The 25,503-nt window shown below is 44.3% G+C and overlaps 1 protein-coding gene across 1 annotated transcript; it reads left to right on the top strand.

Moving 5' to 3' along the window:
* The first annotated feature begins 318 nt into the window (after positions 1 to 318).
* Positions 319 to 19,007, top strand: LOC130130873 (SLAM family member 8-like). The gene is made up of 7 exons (XM_056300729.1): positions 319 to 438; positions 4,588 to 4,896; positions 5,154 to 5,429; positions 12,840 to 12,944; positions 14,368 to 14,429; positions 14,555 to 14,617; positions 18,811 to 19,007. The coding sequence occupies exons 1-7, from the start codon at positions 369 to 371 to the stop codon at positions 18,949 to 18,951; spliced, it is 1,026 nt and encodes a 341-aa protein (XP_056156704.1). The 5' UTR covers positions 319 to 368; the 3' UTR covers positions 18,952 to 19,007.
* Positions 19,008 to 25,503: the final 6,496 nt, after the last annotated feature.

Below are 25,503 nucleotides of genomic sequence, written 5' to 3'. Positions count from 1 at the left end.
ATCTGCGTACAGCAGGAATTTGATCTCCCTCTACCTGTCCCCCGCTCTCCCCCTCTCTCTCTTTTTCGTCTTTGAATTAATGTTTTGTTGTAATTTTTGATCATGAAAGTTTCTCTCTTTGAATCGATCTTTGTTCAGTGATGGAAGTTGAACCCTTTGTGCATGTTAATTTAAAGTAGTGACTATGTCCGATGATATTATTCATTGTTAAAGTTTGTTTTCTTGTTAAGTAAACAGCTGTTGTAAATTCAAATTCTCTCTTGCTCTCTCTCTGTCAGTCTCTCTCTCTCTCTCTGTCAGGGGGTATGTGCTATGAGTCAGATAGTTCACCAGAAGAGGAAACAGAAGTCGCACGGTGCTCCACAGAAATGGCTGGTGGTCTCATCTCCTGTCTGCTCTGGTTCTTCAGATACAGCCTCGTCCTGCTGCTCCTCCACGGTACGTCCTCGTATCAGCCGTTCGGTCCAATCTGTACCACAGACATCGATGATCCAGGCGTCTCATATTGTACGTTATCCTTGTTCTAAAGGGATTGGGGAGATGCAGACTGCATGTAAGAGCAGTTGTGCAATGCCGTTGTTCATTAAATGGCTGCGTTTCACTTCAGCAGTTGGTTCCCCAGACGTCTTCGCTGACTCTGTGGAAATGGCATGTGTTGGCTTTTCAGTGTTGTTATTCTCTTTACTTCACAACATTTCCTACTGATGCTTTTTCTGTTTTGTGGATGTCTGTTAAAAAAAAAAAAGAGAGAGAGAGAAAAAAGAAAAAAAGAGCAGCAGCGCTTTTGTGTTTTGCTGAAAAGTGTCGTGTCATAAGAGCTTTTCTGCTGGCATTTCTGCTGTACAAGGCATGAATGCTGCTTTAGTATCCAAATTATGTTTCTCATTTTTACTCATTTAAAACCTGCTATGTTCCTCATCTTGTTGAATAGCTGGAATCCCCCCCACACACACACACACACACACACACAAGTATTTTTTGTATCGACTGATGTTTTTATGGTGTGCAGCGGACTTCAAGCGTTGATTAATTATTTTTTGTGCCATTAAATTTCCTGCTTGTGTTTTCTTAGCAAGTGATCCTAAAACAACTCGGGCAGAGCAGTGACAATCTGCCTGTCTCTACTTAGCGGTCACACTGTTGTTTTTATCAAAGATATTCTGTTGTTCATGAAGGACTGTCGTGTAGCTCTGACACATGCACATCACATTTAACAGTTACTGAAATATGAACCGTTTCTGAGTAAACGCTGTCTTAACCAGACTTGGCCACTGTGACACAGAATAGAATAGAATAGAATAGAATAGAATAGAATAGAATAGAATAGAATAGAATAGGCTTCATCAGAACGCGACCTCCAGCACACACTGGGGCGGTTTGCAGCTCAGTGTGAAATGGCCGAGATGGGAGTCAGCACCTCCAAGTATGAGGCCATGGTTCTCTACTGGAAAATGGTGGATTGCTCCCTCTGGGCTGGGGATGAGTTGTTGCCTCAAGTGAAGGAGTTCGGGTATCTCAGGGTCTTGTTCACGAGTGAGGGTAGGATGGAGCGGGAGACTGACAGGCAGATCGGTGCAGCATCAGCAGTAATGTGGAAATACTGGACCGTTGTGGTGAAGAGGGAGCTGAGCAGGAAGGCAAAGCTCTCAATTTACCAGTCAATCTTCATTCCAACCTTCACCTATGGTCATGAGCTTTGGGTAGAGACCAAAATGGTGAGACTCTGGATACAAGCGGCTGAAATGAGTTTCCTCCGTAGGGTGTCTGGGCTCAGCCTTAGAGATAAGGTGAGGAGCTCGGACATTTGGAGGGAGTTCAGAGTACAGCCACTGCTCCGTCGTGTCGACAGGAGCCAGTTGAGGTGGTTTGGGCATCTGATTCGGATGCCTCCTGGGTGCCTTCCTTTGGAGGTCTTCCGGGCACGTCCAACTGGGAGGAGACCCCAGGGTAGACCCAAAACTCGCTGGAGGGACTACTTGTCCAATCTGGCCTGGGAACATCTTGGGATCCACCAGGAGGAGCTGGAGGGCATCGCTGAGGAGAGGGACGTCTGGACTGCCCTACTTAGCTTGCTGCCACCGCGACCTGACCCCGGAGAAGTGGCTGACGAAGAGAATAGAATAGAATGGAATAGATCGCCATCTACTGGGATCAATGAACGTTTCTGGAATCCTCTCTCTCTCTCAATAAAACGCCTGACCGAGACACGTGAAGTGAACTAATCAAGACAGAACCGTCACTCTTGGTGGTTTTGTGCTCTCTGCAGGGACTCGTATCCCTGTCATAAGTTAACTGCTCAACTTCAGTAACTGTTCGGACTTTATTTCTACCTTAGCAGAGCTCAACGTGGTGCATGAAGCAACTTCTTATGGTGCACAACATGGCGACTCTGAAAAACTTTTTCATCAGACCCTCTCCTCTGCTTACAACTTCCTGTTCCCTTGAGTAGGGGCGGAAATGGTGAAATTAAGTCACCAGACTGTATTATTTAATAACAAAATAAAAGCATTAACTTGAGACTTAAGTTAACAGTAGTTAGTTTGTAAATTAATTTCTTTTTAACTTCACTTCTATTTTAACTCATATTTTCCAGCTGGGTTACACAAATATACACATTTCACAACTCTATCAGAATCGGAATCAAAAATACTTTATTCATCCCAGAGGGGAAATTGGCTTCTATTACAGACACTCACACTCTACTAGTAAAGAAAAACTAAAAAGTAACAAGATACAAGATAACAAGAAAATAGAAATAAACAGAAATAAGAAAAACAGAAATGAATAGAAATAGAAGATAAAATAAGAAATACAAATAAGAATAAACTATATAAACTTGTAAACCTTCCCTTTAACTCTTGCTGGTACCCTTCTGTCGCAAATCACTCCTGACACTCCACCCACTCCACCCTGCCTGCACTCTCTTCTTCACCTCTCTTCTGCACTCCTGTTACTTTGGACAGTTCACCCCAAGTATTTAAATGTCACCTCTACTCCTTGCATCCTCACCATTCCACTGCCCTCCCTCTCATTCACGCATAGGTATTCTGTCTTGCTCCTACTGACTTTCATTCCTCTTCTCTCCAGTGCATAGCTCCACCTCTCCAGGCTCTCCTCAACCTACACCCTAGTCTCGCTACAGATCAAAATGTCATCCGCGAACATCATCGTCAATGGAGACTCCTGCCTGATCTCGTCCATCAACCTGTCCATCACCATTGCAAACAAGAAAGGGCTCAGAGCCGATCCTTGATGTAGTCCCACCTCCACCTTGAACCCATCTGTCATTCCAACCACATATCCCACCATTGTCACACTGCCCTCATACATATCCTGCACCACTCCTGCATACTTCTCTGCCACTTCCGACTTCCTCATACTATGCCACACCTCCTCTCTCGGCACCCTGTCATATGCTTTCTCTAAATCCACAAAGACACAATGTACCTCCTTCTGGCCTTCTCTATACTTCTCCATCAACATTCTCAAAGCAAACATCACATCTGTGGTGCTCTTTCGTGGCATGAAACCACACTGCTGCTGCTGATCATCACCTCTCCTCTTAACCTAGCTTCTATTACTCTTTCCCATATCTTCATGCTGTGGCTGACCAACTTTATACCTCTGTAGTTACTACAGCTCTGCATATCACCCTTAGTATTGAAAATCAGTACCAGGTTTTCCAGAATTTAGAGTCCCCTACTGTAAAACAAGATTGGTGTATGGGTGAGTATGTAGTAGATCCATTTTAGGGTATTCCTGATTTTTATGGTTTCTTGCTTAATAATTTCATCAAGTGACAGAGCAGCCCTATGACTGACACTCTTATACATCAGGCATGCATATGTGTATTTCATGAGGCTCTCCCAGTTTATAATGTCATATTTATTGAAAATTTTGCAGTGCTGGTACATGATGGTTTTTCTGTCTAGTACCTTGTAAATAGACAGAACAGGCTTAAGGGTTGTATGGCAGAGCTACTTAGGTCCAGCTAGTTGATCAATATGGTAAGTAGGAGAATATCATAGCACCGAAGTAGAATTTTTCCGCTTTAATAGTTCACCCGTATCCAGGTTAAGTGATGAACACAAAATGATCCATAGTAGTGTAACGACCACGCGTGACTAGATTTGCTAGCCCTTGGCTAATGGGTTGACACTTTAGATGGCTGGTTAGTGCAGTCGCTCGTACTGCAGGAGACGTGGGTTTGCTTCCCGGCTGGCTGCGGCGGATTCCCAGCTGCCCCCTGAATTCACTACACTGGTGTCAGAAGAGGGATGGTGAGACCGTGAGGTCATCGGAAGCGTGTGCACCCAGAGGTGTAAGATCTACACGTCTTGGACAAAAGCGCAGCAAACTATTATCTTATTTTCTAATGTTGATATTATACCACATACATTCCCATTGGAAAGGCTTTGGTATAAGTGCTGAGTACAGTTTTAAGTCCTGTCATCTCTCATGTGATATCTGTTTCTTTTTCTCCACGCAGGAACAATCATTAGCCACATTGCATCTAAATACAAAAGATGACAATTTTGCCAATCATATTTCAAAAAGATTCCACGTATTCTGTTTTTTTTTCCCCAGATGTGGAGGCCAATAAATGCAACGATACAATCCATAGAAAGGTTGGAGAAAATGTGGAGCTCCCCTTATGCTCATCAAGTGAAGGGGTCAGATATGCAGAATGGAGATTCAGACAGCAGGCCATTATAGAGTGGTATGATAACAGCAGTCACAAAGTTCGAGAGTTTGAAAGAACAATAGACATGAACCTTGAAAATTTGTCTTTAATCTTGAAAAGTTTGACCCTTGATGACTCAGGGACTTATGAGTTTAGCTCAGATAGACATGGAGAGCAAATACCCTCGACCGTCATCACTCTGCAAGTCTACGGTAAGCTGCTTCTCACATCGTCGTCTCCCATCCCAGAAAATACCCGGCGGTACTGTCTATCTATCTACCTACCACCCACCCACCATATATCATATCATATCATATCATATCATATCTATCTATCTATCTATCTATCTATCTATCTATCTATCTATCTATCTATCTATCTATCTATCTATCTATCTATCTATCTATCTATCACCCACCATCTCTCTCTCTCTCTCTCTCTCTCTGTCTCTGTGTTTAATGTCTTTCAGAGGTCATTATGGAGCCAGTCATATGGCTTAACTCTACCTGGCATGAGTCTAACAGCTCCTGCACCGTTTTCCTTGAGTGCAGCGTCCTCCATCTCAGCAGTGTGTCCTTCAGCTGGACTGTCGGCAGTCACAGCTACACAGGCGCCAAAGTCTTCGTCTCCCTGCAGCTGCAAGACAACGAGACTGTCATCTGCAACGCTTCCAACAGATTCAACAAGACGTCTACATTAAAAATGGTGACGTGTGTAAACACCACGTCTACAGACGCCCCGCCGGGTATGTAGACGAATGGCTCCGTCCTCCACAAAGTACCACAGTATTCATTTCTTCTCACTACACTAATGACAGTGTTTCACCGAGAGTAAACAGCAGTAGTAACTCTACTCTTCACTGTACTACACCATCACGTACATACGTTCATGTAGTCTGACAGTTTGATCAAATCCAAGTTGGAAAATGTCGAACAGGAGATGGTTAAGTGGGACTTTTAATCAACTTAGGATAGAAAGATGAGGGATTTATGGTTCAGGGGTCATCTGTGAAGTCAACCTAGCTGTGACTTCTATTGTTCTGTGACGTTAATTACAACTACATTAAAAAAATAAATAATAATAATAAAAAAAATGGAAAAACTATTTTCAATGGAAAGGTGGCAGCATTTTTAGCGATAGCTGCCGTTTCCCAGCATCCTCAGTAGATAAGTTGCGGGTTCGTGTTGGGGTTTGGGTTTACCATGGCTGCCTACAGTCGACGAGCCTCAGGGAATCCAAGTACCACATCAACAGTTCAGCCGGTCTGCTGCCTGTGTTACAAAATGCAGAAATGTGGGGAGAGTTGGTGTTTCAGTCACTACGCCCAAAATCCCCTGGTGAGACAATGACTTCCGTAAAGCTGAAATATTACGCAATGTCCCTAGAAGACATGCCTACAAGAGACGTGACTAAGGAAGACAAGAACCAGCACCAGGGCTGGGTTAATCACCGTGTGTTTCTGTAAAGCTCCATCTATTATTCAATCCAACTTGAATTACAAAGCATATTTAAGTGAAGTTACTTCAGCTTCAGATTATGTCACACATGAGAAGGAAAATGCTGGGAGAGATGGTTAGAAGGGAGGGCTGAGAATGAAAACATTCACTAATGCATAGGTAAGACACTGTGTGTGTGTGTACTCCTACTACTGCAACTATTACTACTGCTATTACTACAACTATTACTACTGCTATTACTACTACTACTTCAACAACTATTACTACTGCTATTACTACCAGGACTTTGACTATTACTACTGCTACTACAACTATAACTACTGTTATTACTACTATTACTACTGCTACTACAACTATTACTACTGCTATTACTACTACTACTACTGCTATTACTACTACTGCTGCTGCTATTACTACTACTACTGCTACTACTGCTGCTATTACTACTACTACTACTTCAACAAGTATTACTACTGCTATTACCACTACGACTTCAACTATTACCACCACTACCACTCCTACTACTATTACCACTACACTAATCAAGTCAAGTCAATTTGATTTGTGTAGCTCAATATCACAAATTACAATTTTGCCTCAAGGGGCTTTACAGCAACACAACATCCTGTCCTTAGACCCTCACATCAGATAAGGAACAACTCCCTAAAACTAAAACACTCCTACTATTACCACCACCACTACTACTACTACTACTACTATTACCCATCAGTGGCGTGGTGTGACTTTTCCACTAGGTGGGGCTGCTTTGAATCCAGCACGTCAGAATTATTATTTTTCTTGACACACAGCAGGCATAAGAGTCTAGTCCCCTAGGATACATAATTTAATCATTTTTTTAAGAAACATACACAAGTCTACTTCCAAACGTCTAACACATTTCAGAAATAAAAACAAATAGCATATATTTAACAGAACTCGTTTATTTTTCCGTTTGCCTGTCATTATCTGACACTAGATTTCATTTATGTAATGTAGGCTTGCTAACATGCATTAATTGAATTAGACAATTAAATTAAAATGATAGGCTATTAGGGATTTTTTTTGCATTTGCAACAGTTATTCTATTTAAGCCAAAACTAATCAAATTTATATTTCACAAAGCAATCAAATTTCCACCCATAAACATCAGTCACAGCCATATAAATCTCATTAAATTAACAGTGCAAATGCGGGAAAGTTTCCAACAAACATACGTACATATTGTGCACAGAAAGTGTTCCACATGAAATAATTAATGAAAAAAACTAAACTCAACTATCGTAACACAGGCCTCCAGTAGCCTACTACATATAGGCCTCCTGTAGCCTACTACATATAGGCCTCCAGTAGTCTACTACATATAGGCCTCCAGTAGTCTACTACATATAAGCCTCCAGTAGCCTACTACATATAGGCCTCCAGTAGTCTACTACATATAAGCCTCCAGTAGCCTACTACATATAAGCCTCCAGTAGTCTACTACATATAAGCCTCCTGTAGCCTACTACATATAGGCCTCCAGTAGTCTACTACATATAAGCCTCCAGTAGCCTACTACATATAGGCCTCCAGTAGTCTACTACATATAGGCCTCCAGTAGTCTACAACATACAGGCCTCCAGTAGTCTACTACATATAAGCCTCCTGTAGCCTACTACATATAGGCCTCCAGTAGTCTACTACATATAAGCCTCCAGTAGCCTACTACATACAGGCCTCCAGTAGCCTACAACATATAAGCCTCCTGTAGCCTACTACATACAGGCCTCCAGTAGCCTACTACATACAGGCCTCCAGTAGCCTACTACATACAGGCCTCCAGTAGCCTACTACATACAGGCCTCCAGTAGCCTACTACATACAGGCCTCCAGTAGTCTACTACATATAAGCCTCCAGTAGCCTACTACATACAGGCCTCCAGTAGCCTACTACATATAAGCCTCCAGTAGCCTACTACATATAGGCCTCCAGTAGCCTACTACATACAGGCCTCCTGTAGCCTACTACATATAGGCCTCCTGTAGTCTACTACATATAAGCCTCCAGTAGTCTACTACATATAAGCCTCCATTAGCCTACTACATGCTGATCCATAAGCATTTGGAAGTCCCCGCATCACGCTCGCGCTGTCGTAAGCCTGCGCCTGTCACTTCATCTCTGCTGCTCTCCCTTCTATCACTTTATCTCTCAGCTGCTCTCCCTTCCATCACTTTATCTCTCTGCTGCTCTCCCTTCTATCACTTTATCTCTCAGCTGCTCTCCCTTCTATCATTCTATCTCTCAGCTGCTCTCCCTTCTATCACTTTATCTCTCGGCTGCTCTCCCTTCCATCACTTTATCTCTCTGCTGCTCTCCCTTCTATCATTTTATCTCTCTGCTGCTCTCCCTTCTATCACTTTATCTCTGCTGCTCTCCCTTCTATCACTTTATCTCTCTGCTGCTCTCCCTTCTATCACTTTATCTCTCAGCTGCTCTCCCTTCTATCATTCTATCTCTCAGCTGCTCTCCCTTCTATCACTTTATCTCTCGGCTGCTCTCCCTTCCATCACTTTATCTCTCTGCTGCTCTCCCTTCTATCACTTTATCTCTCTGCTGCTCTCCCTTCTATCACTTTATCTCTCTGCTGCTCTCCCTTCTATCACTTTATCTCTCAGCTGCTCTCCCTTCTATCATTCTATCTCTCAGCTGCTCTCCCTTCTATCACTTTATCTCTCGGCTGCTCTCCCTTCCATCACTTTATCTCTCTGCTGCTCTCCCTTCTATCATTTTATCTCTCAACTGCTCTCCCTTCTATCACTTTATCTCTCTGCTGCTTTCCCTTCTATCACTTTATCTCTCTGCTGCTCTCCCTTCTATCACTTTATCTCTCAGCTGCTCTCCCTTCTATCATTCTATCTCTCAGCTGCTCTCCCTTCTATCACTTTATCTCTCGGCTGCTCTCCCTTCCATCACTTTATCTCTCTGCTGCTCTCCCTTCTATCATTTTATCTCTCAACTGCTCTCCCTTCTATCACTTTATCTCTCTGCTGCTCTCCCTTCTATCACTTTATCTCTCAGCTGCTCTCCCTTCTATCATTCTATCTCTCAGCTGCTCTCCCTTCTATCACTTTATCTCTCTGCTGCTCTCCCTTCTATCACTTTATCTCTGATGCTCTCCCTTCTATCATTTTATCTCTCTGCTGCTCTCCCTTCTATCACTTTATCTCTGCTCTCCCTTCTATCACTTTATCTCTCTGCTGCTCTATCACTTTATCTCTGATGGTCTCCCTTCTATCACTTTATCTCTCAGCTGCTCTCCCTTCTATCATTCTATCTCTCAGCTGCTCTCCCTTCTATCACTTTATCTCTCTGCTGCTCTCCCTTCTATCACTTTATCTCTCTGCTGCTCTCCCTTCTATCGCTTTATCTCTCAGCTGCTCTCCCTTCTATCACTTTATCTCTGCTGCTCTCCCTTCTATCACTTTATCTCTCTGCTGCTCTCCCTTCTATCATTTTATCTCTCTGCTGCTCTCCCTTCTATCACTTTATCTCAGCTGCTCTCCCTTCTATCACTTTATCTCTCAGCTGCTCTCCCTTCTATCACTTTATCTCTCAGCTGCTCTCCCTTCTATCATTCTATCTCTCCGCTGCTCTCCCTTCTATCACTTTATCTCTCTGCTGCTCTCCCTTCCATCACTTTATCTCTGCTGCTCTCCCTTCTATCACTTTATCTCTCAGCTGCTCTCCCTTCTATCACTTTATCTCTCCGCTGCTCTCCCTTCTATCACTTTATCTCTCTGCTGCTCTCCCTTCTATCACTTTATCTCTGCTGCTCTCCCTTCTATCACTTTATCTCTCAGCTGCTCTCCCTTCTATCACTTTATCTCTGCTGCTCTCCCTTCTATCACTTTATCTCTCAGCTGCTCTCCCTTCTATCACTTTATCTCTGCTGCTCTCCCTTCTATCACTTTATCTCTCTGCTGCTCTCCCTTCTATCACTTTATCTCTGCTGCTCTCCCTTCTATCACTTTATCTCTCTGCAGCTCTCCCTTCTATCACTTTATCTCTGATGCTCTCCCTTCTATCATTTTATCTCTCTGCTGCTCTCCCTTCTATCACTTTATCTCTGCTGCTGCTTTCCCTTCTATCACTTTATCTCTCTGCTGCTTTCCCTTCTATCACTTTATCTCTCTGCTGCTTTCCGTTCTATCACTTTATCTCTCTGCTGTTCTCCCTTCTATCACTTTATCTGCGCTGCTCTCCTTTCTATCACTTTATCTCTCTGCTGCTCTCCCTTCTCTGGCAAGATGTGTTCTAACTGATTGAGAGTTGATGAGGCAGCAGTCTCGGCAATGGCAGTCTGTATGGGAGTAAAAGTGTAAAAGGGCTCCTGAACCTGATGTGATTTGTCAGTACAATGTAGTACCAGTACTAACTGAGACTGCGTTGATACGTCAGTGGTTTCGTCGGCCTGACTGGCCAGAAAGTCTGAGTTTTTAATCTCATCTACTATGTACACACGCATGATCCCCAACATACAATCCAGCAGTTCATTCTGAACAATATTTGATGTACCTTTAAACACGGTTGCCGTTTCCAAATGTTGTTTCAACACACTGTGTGTGTCCAATTCAGCAGCAAAATTCACTAGTCCAATAAAAACCTCAGGGTTGACAGTGTCACTGCTCTCATCATGGCCACATAATCCAACTTCATATGCGCCACAAAATGTGACCCAGTCAACAGTCCTTGAAAGTACAGCTCCATTCCTGCCCACCTCTTCATTGTGTTTAACAGCGCCGATCCTGTAGCTGTCGCTAAGTTGGCTAGCAATGTTAGTTCTCCCAAACATGGCTAGTTTCATGGCATTATCCATACCAGCCTTACTGTCTTCATGGTTTTTATTTTTTTCGGTAAGATGCTTAAGATCGCTCACTCCAGTTTCAGTCCACGCCTGGTCCGATGTGGACGTTGGAAAAGTAAGCACGCAAAGCCAAACACAGCATGCCGCTTGTCACCTCCACAGAGCCACGGTTTCCCTGCATACCGGCTGCTAGCAAAACTCCTGACGTGTGATTTACCACGATCATCGGGGGGCTGTCGAGTGTTGATGTTCTCAGGCTGATCTGGACCCACCTGCTTCACGATAAGCTTGTCAGACAAACTTCTCCGTTCAAATGGTTTTTCAAATAAAGAACCAACACTGCTAGGAGCAGGCTGTTCCTCTAGCACATCAGCCATCGTTACATTAGCCACTTTACTAACAGCTAGCCAACTCCCCGACTTCATGCTCTACCACTAACAACTACTATGCATAGTTTTACACAGCGCCATCTACCTAATCGGGCGGGTATTTCTCCGCCCAAGAATCAGCTCTTCTCAGTGTGCGGTGGTGTGGCTGCATTTAAACTCGCGTCTCTCCTGTCAGGCGGAAAAAAATGCGCCCTTCGGCACACAGACAAAGGTTGCAAGCAATGTTTTTCCATCAGTTATCACACTTTTCTAATATAATACATGCTTTCTGTAAACATAACAATTGGATTGTATACACACACGCCACCACAATTTGAAAAATAATTTATTTACTACGATACTTATTTTCCAGTTGGAACTGTAGGTAGGGCGGCGCACTAGCGCCCCTAGTGGACGACACGCCACTGTTACCCATACACTACTACTATTACTGCTACTACTACTAGTACTATTACCTTTACCAGCAGCCACATCAACATGTACCCTGGTTTTGCCAAATCATGGAAGCTAAGCAGGTGTGGGCTTGGCTACTACTTGGATGGGAGGCCTCCTGGGAAAATGAGTTGCTTCTGGAAGTGGTGCTGGTGGGCCAGTAGGGGGCAGTCTTCCCACGGGCCCTAATTTAAAAAAAAAACAAAAAAAAAACAAAACACAAATCAAATCCAATGCCCCCAGTGCAGTGACGAGGACACTGTGCTGTAGGAGATGCCGTCCTTCGGATGAGACGTTAAACCGAGGTCCTGGCTCACTGTGGTCATTAAAGATCCCACGGCACTTATGTCAAGGAGTAGGAGATTCCCCGGTGTCCTGGCAAAATTCCCAACCTGGCTCTCTCCATCTGGCCACCTAATCATCCCCCCATGTAATTGGATCAATGATTCCTCCCTCTCCAGCTCAAGCTGATGTGTGGTGAGCGTTCTGGCACAAAATGGCTGCCGTGCATCACCCAGGTGGTGCTACACATTGGTGGGGGTTGAAGTGAGTTACCCCCTTCAAAGTGAAGCGCTTTGGGTGTCTAGAAAAGTGCTTTATAAATGTAACTATGATTATCATTATGATCATTACTACTACTACTATTACTACTACAATACTACTACGACTACACAACTACTATTACCACTTGTACAACTACTACTAATACTTTGAAAACTGCTACTACCACGATTACTACTACAATACTACTTTTACCACTAGTACTACTACAACTATTATTACTGGTACTTCTACTATTACAACTACACTACTACTATTACCACTTGTACAACTACTACTAATACTTTAAAAACCACTACTACCACTATTATTACTACAGTACAACTTTTACCACCACTACTTCTACTATTTCTACAATTACTACTACTGCAACTTGTAATAATAATAATAATATCAATGATAATAACGATGATGCTGATAAAAACGATAATACGAATGATAGTAATAATAACGATGACATCCTCATTTGCAGGTCCACCGCTGTTGCATGTCATTGTGACTGGGGCAGTTGTAGTATTGCTTTGTCTGGTCTCGGTTGTCATCGGGACTTCCTGTTACAGGAAATGCAAACGTACGGGTAAGAAAGAGTCCTCTTCTAAAGAATACCAATTCATACTACACTCACTGGCCACTTTATTAGGTACACCTTGCTAGTACCGGGTTGGACCCCCTTTTGCCTTCAGAACTGCCTTAATCCTTCGTGGCATAGATTCAACAAGGTACTGGAAACATTCCTCAGAGAGTTTGGTCCATATTGACATGATAGCATCACGCAGTTGCTGCAGATTTGTCGGCTGCACATCCATGATGCGAATCTCCCGGTCCACCACATCCCAAAGGTGCTCTACTGGATTGAGATCTGGTGACTGTGGAGGCCATTTGAGTACAGTGAACTCATTGTCATGTTCAAGAAACCAGTCTGAGATGATTCGAGCTTTATGACATGATGGCGCGTCATCCTGCTGGAAGTAGCCATCAGAAGATAGGAACACTGTGGTCATAAAGGGATGGACATGGTCAGCAACAATACTCAGGTAGGCTGTGGCGTTGACACGATGCTCAATTGGTACTAAGGGGCCCAAAGTGTGCCAAGAAAATATCCCCCACACCATTATACCACCACCAGCAGCCTGAACCGTTGATACAAGGCAGGATGGATCCATGCTTTCATGCTGTTGACGCCAAGTTCTGACCCTACCATCCGAATGTCGCAGCAGAAATCGAGACTCATCAGACCAGGCAACGTTTTTCCAATCTTCTGTTGTCCAATTTTGGTGAGCCTGTGCGAATTGTAGCCTCAGTTTCCTGTTCTTAGCTGACAGGAGTGGCACCCGGTGTGGTCTTCTGCTGCTGTAGCCCATCTGCCTCAAGGTTCGACATGTTGTGCGTTCAGAGATGCTCTTCTGCATACCTCGGTTGTAATGAGTGGTTATTTGAGTTACTGTTGCCTTTCTGTCAGCTCGAACCAGTCTGGCCATTCTCCTCTGACCTCTGGCATCAACAAGGCATTTTCGCCCACAGAACTGCCGCTCACTGGATATTTTCTCTTTTTCGGACCATTCTCTGTAAACCCTAGAGATGGTTGTGCGTGAAAATCCCAGTAGATCAGCAGTTTCTGAAATACTCAGACCAGCCCGTCTGGCACCAACAACCATGCCACGTTCAAAGTCACTTAAATCACCTTTCTTCCCCATTCTGATGCTCGGTTTGAACTGCAGCAGATCGTCTTGACCATGTCTACATGCCTAAATGCATTGAGTTGCTGCCATGCGATTGGCTGATTAGAAATTTGCGTTAACGAGCAGTTGGACGGGTGTGCCTAATAAAGTGGCCAGTGAGTGTATATTTGTTTGGTTATTTGTCATAGTCTCACCGTTCAGCAGACTGGTTCAGATGTGCATATATACTTCATGTGAACACACACTTTGTCAGGGGTCACTGACTGTTTGTGTTGGGTGTCTGTACACGAACCTCATGCCAGACTGTTCATACACTAACAGGCGCTGATGAAATTGATCCCACCATATATGCTGATATCACTAACAGCGTTCAGCCCGAATGTGTAAGTACAGCTGACTTTTCTTTCTTTCTTTCATCGATTTACAGATGCTAAAATCATCAATGTTCAAGGAATAATGTTATATTCTCCCTCTGACACTTTTTTATTGTGTGTGTGTGTTTGCAAAGTTCCAGGAAACATCAAATAACCCAACAAATCCACCCTCAATCTACGAAACCATAAACGATCAGGTAAACTCACTCAACCCTTTATCGAACTCTTAGAAAATAACAGGTGTCAATTAACATGAACGATGGAAACTGTATGTGTACTAGAGATGGGGGTTTTGGCTTTTTTTGTTGTTGTACACGTTTACACTTAGAATGTTGGCGGGTACCCGCGGTTAACCATAACATGACGTCACCGCTTAGGCGATGATGTCATAGGCCAACGATACTGGTCAGAAACTCTGTGGTAGCTGGTTGTAAAGTAAGCAATCAGTGATGAAGGATTAACGTTAGGAGGTAAATATAGGTTAGAATATGCTTTACTGTCTCAAAATGTTTTCATAAAATAAACTAGTGTCACGACATTCAAATAAAACAGCCTTACTATCAATTTACAATTCAATCACGGAGTGTTTTTGTTATTGTGACAGACCTTCAACCGCGTCCGGATTATATCACGTGACATGCCTCTCGTGACTATCATTACAGATCAGGGTAGGCTACTATTATTATAATACAACGTCTATTATACTACTACTACTAATGATAATAATGGTAATGATAATAATAAATGAATAAAGAAAAGCTCAAAGTTTATTTGTAATACATACAACGTTGATTGACATCAGCATTTATCAATCTCGACAAAAAAAGTCAGCTCTTGAACCATTTCCATTTTGTGCTTGACAGTAGCCTAACGTGAGGATTTGCAGTGCGTCAAAAACTTACAGAACAATCTGATCTACAATGAAGCATAGTTCTTGACTGTTTAATTCAGTGTTTCTTAACCCAGTCCTCAAGGAACCCCTATCCTGCAGATTTTCATTGTAACCCTGCATAGGTAGCCCTGCTTGTACTTGGTCCACATGAAATAATTAATGAAAAAAACTAAACGCAACTATCGTAACACAGGCCTCCAGTAGCCTACTACATATAGGCCTCCAGTAGCCTACTACATATAAGCCTCCAGTAGCCTACTACATATAGGCCTCCTGTAGCCTACTACATATAGGCCTCCTGTAGCCTACTACATATAAGCCTCCTGTACCCTACTACATATAGGCCTCCAGACCAATTATGTCGCAGCACTTAATTATGCAAGGTGTGCAACATCTGACAAAATTCGTTGCTGATTGGTTGAATAACTACAAACAGGTACCTATTCAGGGTTGCAAAGAAAATATGCAGGATAAGGGTTCCTTGAGGACAGGGTTGAGAAACACTGGTCTAATTGGTTACTATGTTAAAGTTACCCTGTAGGCTATTTAAACTAGAAAACTAGACTTTAATTTTTGGCCAGACTAGGCTATAGCATATTTCAACTCACAACTCGGTGTACTTGAGATTGCGTTTTAAAAACAGTAGCATGTCAACATTATCTGCGGTCAAGTGGTTTCTGAGCTTGCTGACCAGAAGGCCGGCGCCGGAGAAAACTCGCTCAGACGGAACGGAGGTTGCTGGGATGCAAAGATGCTTCTTTGCCAGAAGAGGGAACCTGGCCTCGTTTTCCCTCCAGTATTCACAGGGATCCGCACTGAGCCCCTCAACAGGCTCCTCTGTGTATCTGGCCAGCTCATCTTTTTCAACGGCCTCCATTCCGTACTGTCCACCAAGGAGGAAGGACAGCGCTGACTCCGTGGAGTGACTCCGTGAGTCCGTGGACTCACCCAACCGCTGCCGCTTTTCAGTTGACTCGTCAGGAGGGGGCACAGTTGACATGGCAATCATCAACCGCTTGACTTTGTTATACACTTCGGAGCGAACATCGGGAGGAAGGAATGAGAGGTGCTTGCGGCGTGGGTCAAGGGTAGAGGCTAGTTCCCATCGATGCAGAGAACGGAAATGGAGCAGAGAACGGTCAACTGAGAATGCGCGAAATGCCTCTACCATGCCTCCACACGCCCCGCGTAGCATCCAGGCGCTAGGATTCTAGGAAGACCCGCCCCCTACTCTGCGTCTGATTAGCTGACTTTAACCCTAACCCCGCCCTAACCCTAACCTTAACCTACCCAAACAATGGAGGCAACGAGTACTTGCGCATGCTCAGTTGATCGTTCTCTGCATCGATGGGAACTAGCCTCTACCATGGGTCAAGTGCGGTTGCGATCACCATCGCACTCTCCGTGCTGTTCGGGAATCTTTGTGTGAGCTCCTCGAGTACGGTCGCTCTGAACTTTTTCACAGGGGCTGCCGCATATCCTCTAGCATATTTCAACTCACAGCTCGGTGTACTTGAGATTGCGTTTTAAAAACAGTAGCATGTCAACATTTTCTGCCATCAAGTGGTTTCTGAGCTTGTTGACCAGAAGGCCGGCACCGGAGAAAACTCACTCAGACGGAACGGAGGTTGCTGGGATGCAAAGATGCTTCTTTGCCAGCTTTGCCAGAAGAGGGAACCTGGCTTTTGTTTTTTCTCCAGTATTCACAGAGTATTCTGGGTCCTCTCCTTTTCTCCCTGTATACGACATCCCTGGGTTATCCAAAAGGAATTGAATCCCTGGGTTCTGTTATTCGCTCGCATGACTTCTCTTACCATTGTTATGCCGATGACACCCAGCTGATCTTGTCCTTTCCTCCCTCTGACACACAAGTAGAGACACGCATTGCTGCGTGCTTGACTGACATCTCAGAGTGGATGGCGCCACACCACCTGAAGCTCAATCTCGACAAGACAGAGCTGATGTTTCTCCCAGGCAAAGGTTGCCCGCACCGAGACCTGGCCATCACCAACACCGTGGTGACGCCAAGTCGGACTGCGAGGAATCTGGGTGTGATCCTGGACGACCAACTGTCGTTTGCTGCAAACGTTGCATCGGTTGCTCGCTCCTGCAGATTTCTCCTCTATAACATCAGGAGGATTCGCCCATTCCTCACCGACGAGACGGCACAGGTGCTCATCCCGGCTCTGGTCATCTCCCGACTGGACTACGGCAACTCCCTCCTTGCTGGCGCCCCGGCATCGGCCATCAGACCTCTGGAGCTTGTTCAGAAAGCTGCAGCTCGTCTGGTGTTCAACCTCCCTAAGTTCTCCCACACAGCTCCCCTTCTCATGTCGCTACACTGACTCCCAGAAGCTGCTCGCATCCAGTTTAAGACTCTGGTGCTAGCCTACAGGGCAGTGAAAGGAACTCAGTACTGTGAAATGAATGTACATGCTATATAAAACACAGTACTGTGAAATCAATGTACATGCTATATAAAACACAGTACTGTGAAATGAATGTACAGGCTATATAAAACTCAGTATTCACAATCCGGTTAAAGTAACCCGTCCCGTATTACCGTTATAACCTCTAGAGTTTATTTGCGTGTGACTATCACAACGCCTCTGCTAGCTAAAGTTAGCCTTCCCGCTCACTGACTAGCGTTGAGCGGAGTTAGCAAAAATACATTTACTTAATTAAATACATATGTTTCAAGCTCAGGTTTAATCATAACCACGTGTTTATCTTTTAAAAATGGGTAAGTACACTTAGCTTGTGAGAGAATTTACAAACCTGTGAGTGACGATGAACGGAGGAGGATTCATCGTTGCTGCATTGAAAAGTTCTTCTTCGTCTGCTTCTTCTTCTTCTTCTGGATTAATGGCGAATTGCAACCAGATGGAGCATTATCGCCTCCTGCTGTTGCATCATTCCTTGACCAGCTGTTCACGTCACTGCCACGTCACCGCAGCTGCGTCTCTGCGTCAGCAGGCCGCGGCCAGTACCAAAGACATGGAGAGGAGGAGGGGATTTGTTATTGTTGTTGTTGTTGTCAATAACTAATACTTTTACATATCATGGGATGGGAATGACATGAATGCTGGCACGTACAGGGAGAATATGTCCAATATTATATATATTTATGCACATATCTAGTAGTGGATGTTCTTGTTTATTGGGGGACTTTTTCGCCCCCCCCCACATTGACAGGAACTTGTCCCCTCCGTCCAACCCTAGTTCCGACACCCTTGCTTACCACCACCCTTTGCTTGTACCTGTCACTCAAAGGTCAGCTCAGGAATATTAATGAGCACTAGTCCGCTCCCTCACAGTTCTTGAGACAGCTGGGTACAGTTATGGATAAAGGGATAAAACACAATATTAGCCATTTACAAATGGGAAAACAGTTCCTGGGTGTTTTACTATGCTGTGGTTAAGGTTTTTATACAGGAAAATGTGAATCTGATCTCTGATTTCGCTCCGACTTTAACTTTGTTGCGCCTCCTCTCGTAGCGCCCCCAGATCTGCACACTCTACGAGAAGGTCTGTTTTAACCGGCGGACGGAGACCCCCACCTCCTCCTCTCCACACCTCCGCCTCCCCCCCCCCAGGACCCCGGCAGGCCTCGGAGCTTCAGACGCACTGGTCCTCTGACAGCTAGCGAGCCCATGTTCCACCAATCCAGCTATGTATAAACACTGTAAATACTGTAAAAAGAAACAATACTATTTCTAAAAGAAAATGACATCTGTGTGGAATGAGTTTTTCATTGTCCTGTTTTTCTCACGCTTTCCTTTGTGTTGATAAAGAAATGACGACTAATAACTAACGCTAAATGCAAATGACCATAAAGAAATTATGGAGTCAGTTATTAATTCAATTCAATTCAAAACTTTATTACAGACTCAGGGTCAATAACAGACAAAGACAAACAGGTAAAAGACAATACAAAGAGTAAACACAATAAAACAACATAAAAGGAACAAGTCGATGTGTTATAAGAAGGCAGCTGTACCAGTGGTCCCACTGCCGGGACTGGTAGCGTGTGGTACCGAGTCTTATATTAGTTAAACTCTTGATGATTACATTATCAGAGTCACTGAGCTGGCAAATAAATGTATACATGAGATTTCTTAGAAGAGCCTGAAAGGTGCTGACTCCTGCAGCCACAGACATTCACTTGCACTACACCATCTAGGTCTTTTTAGTAGTATTCTCACTGCATCATTATAAACTACTCGAAGCCCCTGTAAGCTTGCTTTTTTATAGTTTGACCACTGGTGTGTAGTATAAAGTGGTGTACAATATGTAGTGTGACCACAGGAGGCAGTATAAAGTGGTGTACAATATGTAGTGTGACCACAGGGGGCAGTATAAAGTGGTGTACAATATGTAGTGTGACCACAGGTGTGCAGCATAAAGTGTTGTACAATATGTAGTGTGACCACAGGTGTGCAGTATAAAGTGGTGTACAATATGTAGTGTGACCACAGGTGTGCAGTTTAAAGTGGTGTACAATATGTAGTGTGACCACAGGTGGGCAGTATAAAGTGGTGTACAATATGTAGTTTGACCACAGGTAGGCAGTGGTGTACAATATGTAGTTTGACCACAGGTGTGCAGTATAAAGTGGTGTACAATATGTAGTGTGACCACAGGTGTGCAGTATAAAGTGGTGTACAATATGTAGTGTGACCACAGGGGGCAGTATAAAGTGGTGTACAATATGTAGTGTGACCACAGGTGTGCAGTATAAAGTGTTGTACAATATGTAGTTTGACCACAGGTGTGCAGTATAAAGTGGTGTACAATATGTGGTGTGACCACAGGTGTGCAGTATAAAGTGGTGTACAATATGCAGTGTGACCACAGGGGGCAGTATAAAGTGGTGTACATTATGCTCTGAACAGAGACATCTTCCCACTAACTGAACACATACCAAACTTGCGTGACAGAGTGTTTGCTTGTGCATACATCATGCAGCATCGTCTATAAACATCATCATCGTCTGTCAGTTGTTCAGTAATATAATGTCCAAGATATTTCACCTTATTACACACCCCAAGATTATTATCAGACAATTTAAAACCAGGACATTTTAGATTATTGACCTCTTTGGTTCTGCAGATCATGACAACACTCTTACTAGCATTGTGTTTGATATCATGCTGCACACCAGACACACAACATATATCAAGGAGCTGCTGGAGACCAGCGCTACAGGGACTAAGAATGACAAGGTCATCTGCATACAGAATATGGTTCACCAAGGTATTACCCATCATGCACCTGGTGTTACAGACTTTCAGCTGCTTGGACAAATCATCAGTATATAAATTGTAGAGAACTGGGGACAGAATTCCCCCTTGTCTGACACCACTGCTAACCCCAAATGGGGCTGAAACACTATTACCCCATTTCACTTGCATAGTCTGGTGGGCACACCAATAAGCCAGAATTCTCACAATGTATTTAGACACCCCTCTTTGACTCAATTTAACAAACAACTTTCTGTGATTAACACGATCAAAAGCTTTAGAAGCATCAATAAAACAATAAGAACCAATGAGTTTTGGCCTCTGTATTTGTTAATAATTTACTTTAAGACATATATATTGCCACTGCCCTGCATTTTACCCTGACCCACCTTGAACTTAACAACACATACATCTGGATGCTGTTTATAGATTACAGCTCTGCCTTCAACACTATCATCCCCGCCAAACTAACCACCAAACTCCTCTCCCTTGGCCTCAACCCCTCCCTCCATAACTGGATCCTGGACTTCCTGACCAACAGACCTCAGTTTGTTAGGTTAGGTGACCACACCTCCTCCACCCTGACCCTCAGCACAGGTGCCCCTCAAGGCTGTGTTCTGAGCCCCCTCCTTTTCTCCCTCTTTACCCACGACTGCCTGCCAACTCACCCTTCAAATGTTATAGTTAAGTTTGCAGATGACACCACAGTCATCGGCCGTATCACCAACAATGAGCAGACGGCCTACAGGGATGAGATTGAGCACCACACATCATGGTGTACTACCAACAATCTTGTCCTCAATGTGCAGAAGACGAAGGAGCTGATTGTGGACTTCAGGAGGTCTAGAAGCTGCAGCCACTTCCCCATACACATCAATGGAGTGGAAGTGGAGCGTGTTTCCAGCTTTAAATTCCTTGGAGTCCACATCAGCGAGGACCTCTCCTGGACATCGAACAACCAGGCCCTTGTGAAAAAGGCCCAACAATGCCTGCATTTCCTGAGGAGGCTGAGGAGCGCCCAACTACCCCCCAAAATTCTCACCAACTTCTACCACTGCACCATAGAGAGCATCCTGACCATCTGCATCTCAGTGTGGTACGGCAACTGCACCTCAGTAGACCAGAAAGCTCTGCAGCGGATCGTCAACCTGCCTTCACCAGGCTGACCGACCTGCCTTCACCAGGCTGACCGACATGCCTTCACCAGGCTGACCTGCCTTCACCAGACTGACCGACCTGCCTTCACCAGGCCGACCTGCCTTCACCAGGCTGACCGACATGCCTTCACCAGGCTGACCTGCCTTCACAAGGCTGACCGACCTGCCTTCACCAGGCTGACCGACATGCCTTCACCAGGCTGACCTGCCTTCACAAGGCTGACCGACCTGCCTTCACCAGGCTGACCGACCTGCCTTCACCAGGCTGACCGACCTGCCTTCACCAGGCTGACCGACCTGCCTTCACCAGGCTGACCTGCTTTCACCAGGCTGACTGACTCGTTTACTGAACCAAAACACTTCTCATGTCGGCTCCATGGGAAGAAATCAGCAGTATTTGTATGTATTGATTGACTGTATTTCCACGTCCACCGTGGCGCGTGAGGGGACTTTGCCTGTAATGAAACAGACAAGCTCACAGACAAACCGACAGACAGACAGACCGACAGACAGACCGGGGCCTTGATCAGTCAACGTAGATACGGTTGATAAGTTCAGAACACATACAGCTGGATATTTGTGTGATTTAAACAGCTGTCTGTGCAAGTTGCACTTCAGTAAAACGGGACAAAATAGACTCGAAGTGATGGACATCAAAAAAAATTCTAAAAACACTTTCGATTAAACACATGAGACAAAAATGTTATACTTGGCCATTTATTTATTGAGGAAAATGATCCAATATTAAATATCTGTGAGTGGCAAAAGTATGTGAACATCTAGGATTAGCAGTTAATTTGAAGGTGAAATTAGAGTCAGGTGTTTTCAATCAATGGGATGACAATCAGGTGTGAGTGGGCGCCCTGTTTTATTCAAAGAACAGGGATCTATCAAAGTCTGGTCTTCACAACAGATATTTGTGCAAGTGCATCATGGCAAGAACAAAGGAGATTTCTGAGGACCTCAGAAAAAGCGTTGTTGATGATCATCAGGCTAGAAAAGGTTACAAAACCATTTCTACAGAGTATGGACTCCACCAATCCACAGTCAGACAGATTGTGTACAAATTGAGGAAATTCAAGACCATTGTTACCCTCCCCAGGAATGGTCGACAATCAAAGATCACTCCAAGAGCAAGGCGTGTAATAGTCGGCCAGCTCACAAAGGAACCCAGGGTAACTTCTAAGCAACTAAAGGCCTCTCTCACATTGGCTAATGTTCATGAGTCCACCATCAGGATGTACCCCACTCAAAAATAACCTACAAGCAGGGTTAGGTTATTTACAGTCTTAATTTCCCATATCTAGGTATATTTCAATTACATGTTTCACCTGCATATTATTTTAGCCCAGCAGAGCAGTAGTGGCGCTGCAGGTAGAGAAACCTACTGCAATGTTTCTCAGGGAGAGGAAGAGCGAAGTCGGAAAACGGCAGGGAGTAGTGGGCTGAAGTTGAAACGCGAGCTCAAAGAAAACAACGGAATTAAAGAAATAGTTAGAGGGTTTTCTCCACAGAATCCACCTCTAAGTAAGGAACAAACAGAACGGGGTTGAAATCCTGACGGGGATTTCCCAGAATTGTACTCTTTTCTCCGGTTGTTTTTTCTTCTTCAGATGATTTGGGACAGTCCATTGGACAAATCGCCAATGGACCCGCGGCTGACGAGCAGAGAGCGTGAAGAGGAACATCCGGCCAGCAACCGGAAGTGTTCTACTCCACGTGTCTTCATTTCATCGGGCAGATAAACTCTGACCACACTTCTCACCACACTTCATACAAAAACACACTACCCGGGTAGATGAACATTGTTTACTTTTATTTCTTGAGGGGCTATTTCTTCAGAGCTCTGAAAGGCTTTTTTTCATTTTCTATTTTCTGTTTAATGTTACAGTAAAGCAAATGCTGGCCGTTTGAGTTAAACGTAATAGGTGTTTTGATGTTTTCATTCCTCTACTCCTCTTTGAAAAGTACCTTAAACCAGCACTTGCAGTTTATTGTATACCTATCAAGTGCCCACCTTACAAGGGGAACACTGAATAACAATGGTGTGCATGGCAGGGTTGCAAGGAGAAAGCCACTGCTTTCCAAAACGAACATTGCTGCCATATACCGAACATGTACTTATACATAGACAGATACAAGGAATCAGAACATATTGTAACGTGCATGGATAAGTAGACACGTCGGCCCTTGGCTAAAGGGTCGGACCCTTTAGTCGACTGGTTAACGTTGTCCCTTGCGGAGTGGGAGACACGGGTTCGTGTCCCGGCTGTGACGACGGTCTCCCGGACTGCCCCCCGAATTCGCTACAATATACAGGTGCAGTATAAAAACCAGATTGGACTTCCGGTGACGCAGTGACGGAAGCAACAGCATAGTTACACTGCACACTCGGAAAATCACTTAAAAACTAGCCAAAAAACAACAATATCTAGAAAGTAATAGACATACAAACCAAATTAAAAAATCCAGGTAAATATGGGGCGAAAGAAGCATAACGATGCCAAAGACAAACACACGATTGAGTCAACTCGAGAACGTTCCCCGGGAGAAAAACCAGACAGAGACACGGAGTCCGAGGGAGAAGATCATATCATTCTCGTGGAGATTGGCAAACTTAGGAAAGAACATAAAGGAGCAGCGGGAGACACTGAACAAAGATTGAGAAGACTTGAAGAAACGATTAAGGGTATCCCAGGTCGAACCGAAGTACTGGAAGGAAGAATAAAGGAGACGGAGGAAAGTATCAGTTCAGCAGAAGAACAGGGCGCTTGCCACGGGAAAGCTACATGCTACCTCTTACACAAGGAAGCTACTCTAACGGCAAAATGCCCTGACCTGGAGAACCCAGCAAGGAGACATAACGTGCGACTTTACGGTGTGACGGAGGGCAAGGAGAACAGTGATATGCTGGGCCACGCCACAGAACTGATGCATAAGTCACTACAACTACCGCAAGATAGATACCCGTTTGGAGAGCGCGCACAGCTCTCTGACTGATAAACCAATATCGACCCAAGCACCTCCGAGATCGGTGATCGTGAAATTCATAGACTATAGCACTAAGGAATTCTTCTCTCTTCTTCTTTGCCTTTATTTAACCAGGTTAGTCCCATTGAGATTAAAATCTCTTTTACAAGAGAGAGCTGGCCAAGAATGGCAGCAGTACACCAGTTTCAGCACACACTCGCATGAAGACGACAGAATAGCTCAAAGTGCAAAACAGCATAAAAATGAAGGGAAAAGATACAAACCTGTTATCAACGGAAACAGTTACAATTTCCAATCGACTCAGATTCTATGGACTTAACCATTAATTTAAATTCTGATTGAGTAACCAAGCCCTGGAGTTTAAGTCTATTCTGCAGGCTATTCCAGGCAGATGGCGCAGAAAAAAATAAAGGCCTTCTTGCCCAGCTCAGTCCGAACTTTAGGAACAGTCATTTGCAAGGTGTCCTGAGACCGTAATCCATAAGTGCCATGTTTTATGGACAGAAAGATAGATAAATAACAGGGGAGGGTACCCAGAATGGCCTTACAGATAAAAACATACCAGTGACTAAGTCGCCGTGTTGGTAGAGCAGGCCAATTGACTTAGGGGTAAAGGACACAGTGATGAGTGAGAGCGCTACAGTTTGTAACAAACCCTAATGCTCCATGATACACAGTGTCTAACATATGGAGACAATGGGCCGATGCCTTCATGTACAGTAAGTCACCATAGTCGAGAGCAGGCAGCGGGCCTGGAAACAGAAACAAATCACGTACCAAGGGGACAGAGTGTTTTTCGA

Source organism: Lampris incognitus, chromosome 20 (assembly GCF_029633865.1).
Source record: "Lampris incognitus isolate fLamInc1 chromosome 20, fLamInc1.hap2, whole genome shotgun sequence".
In the NCBI taxonomy this organism is placed as follows: Eukaryota; Metazoa; Chordata; class Actinopteri; order Lampriformes; family Lampridae; genus Lampris; species Lampris incognitus.
Note: the sequence above shows the minus strand (reverse complement) of the source record. Positions and strands in the feature narration are given on the sequence as shown.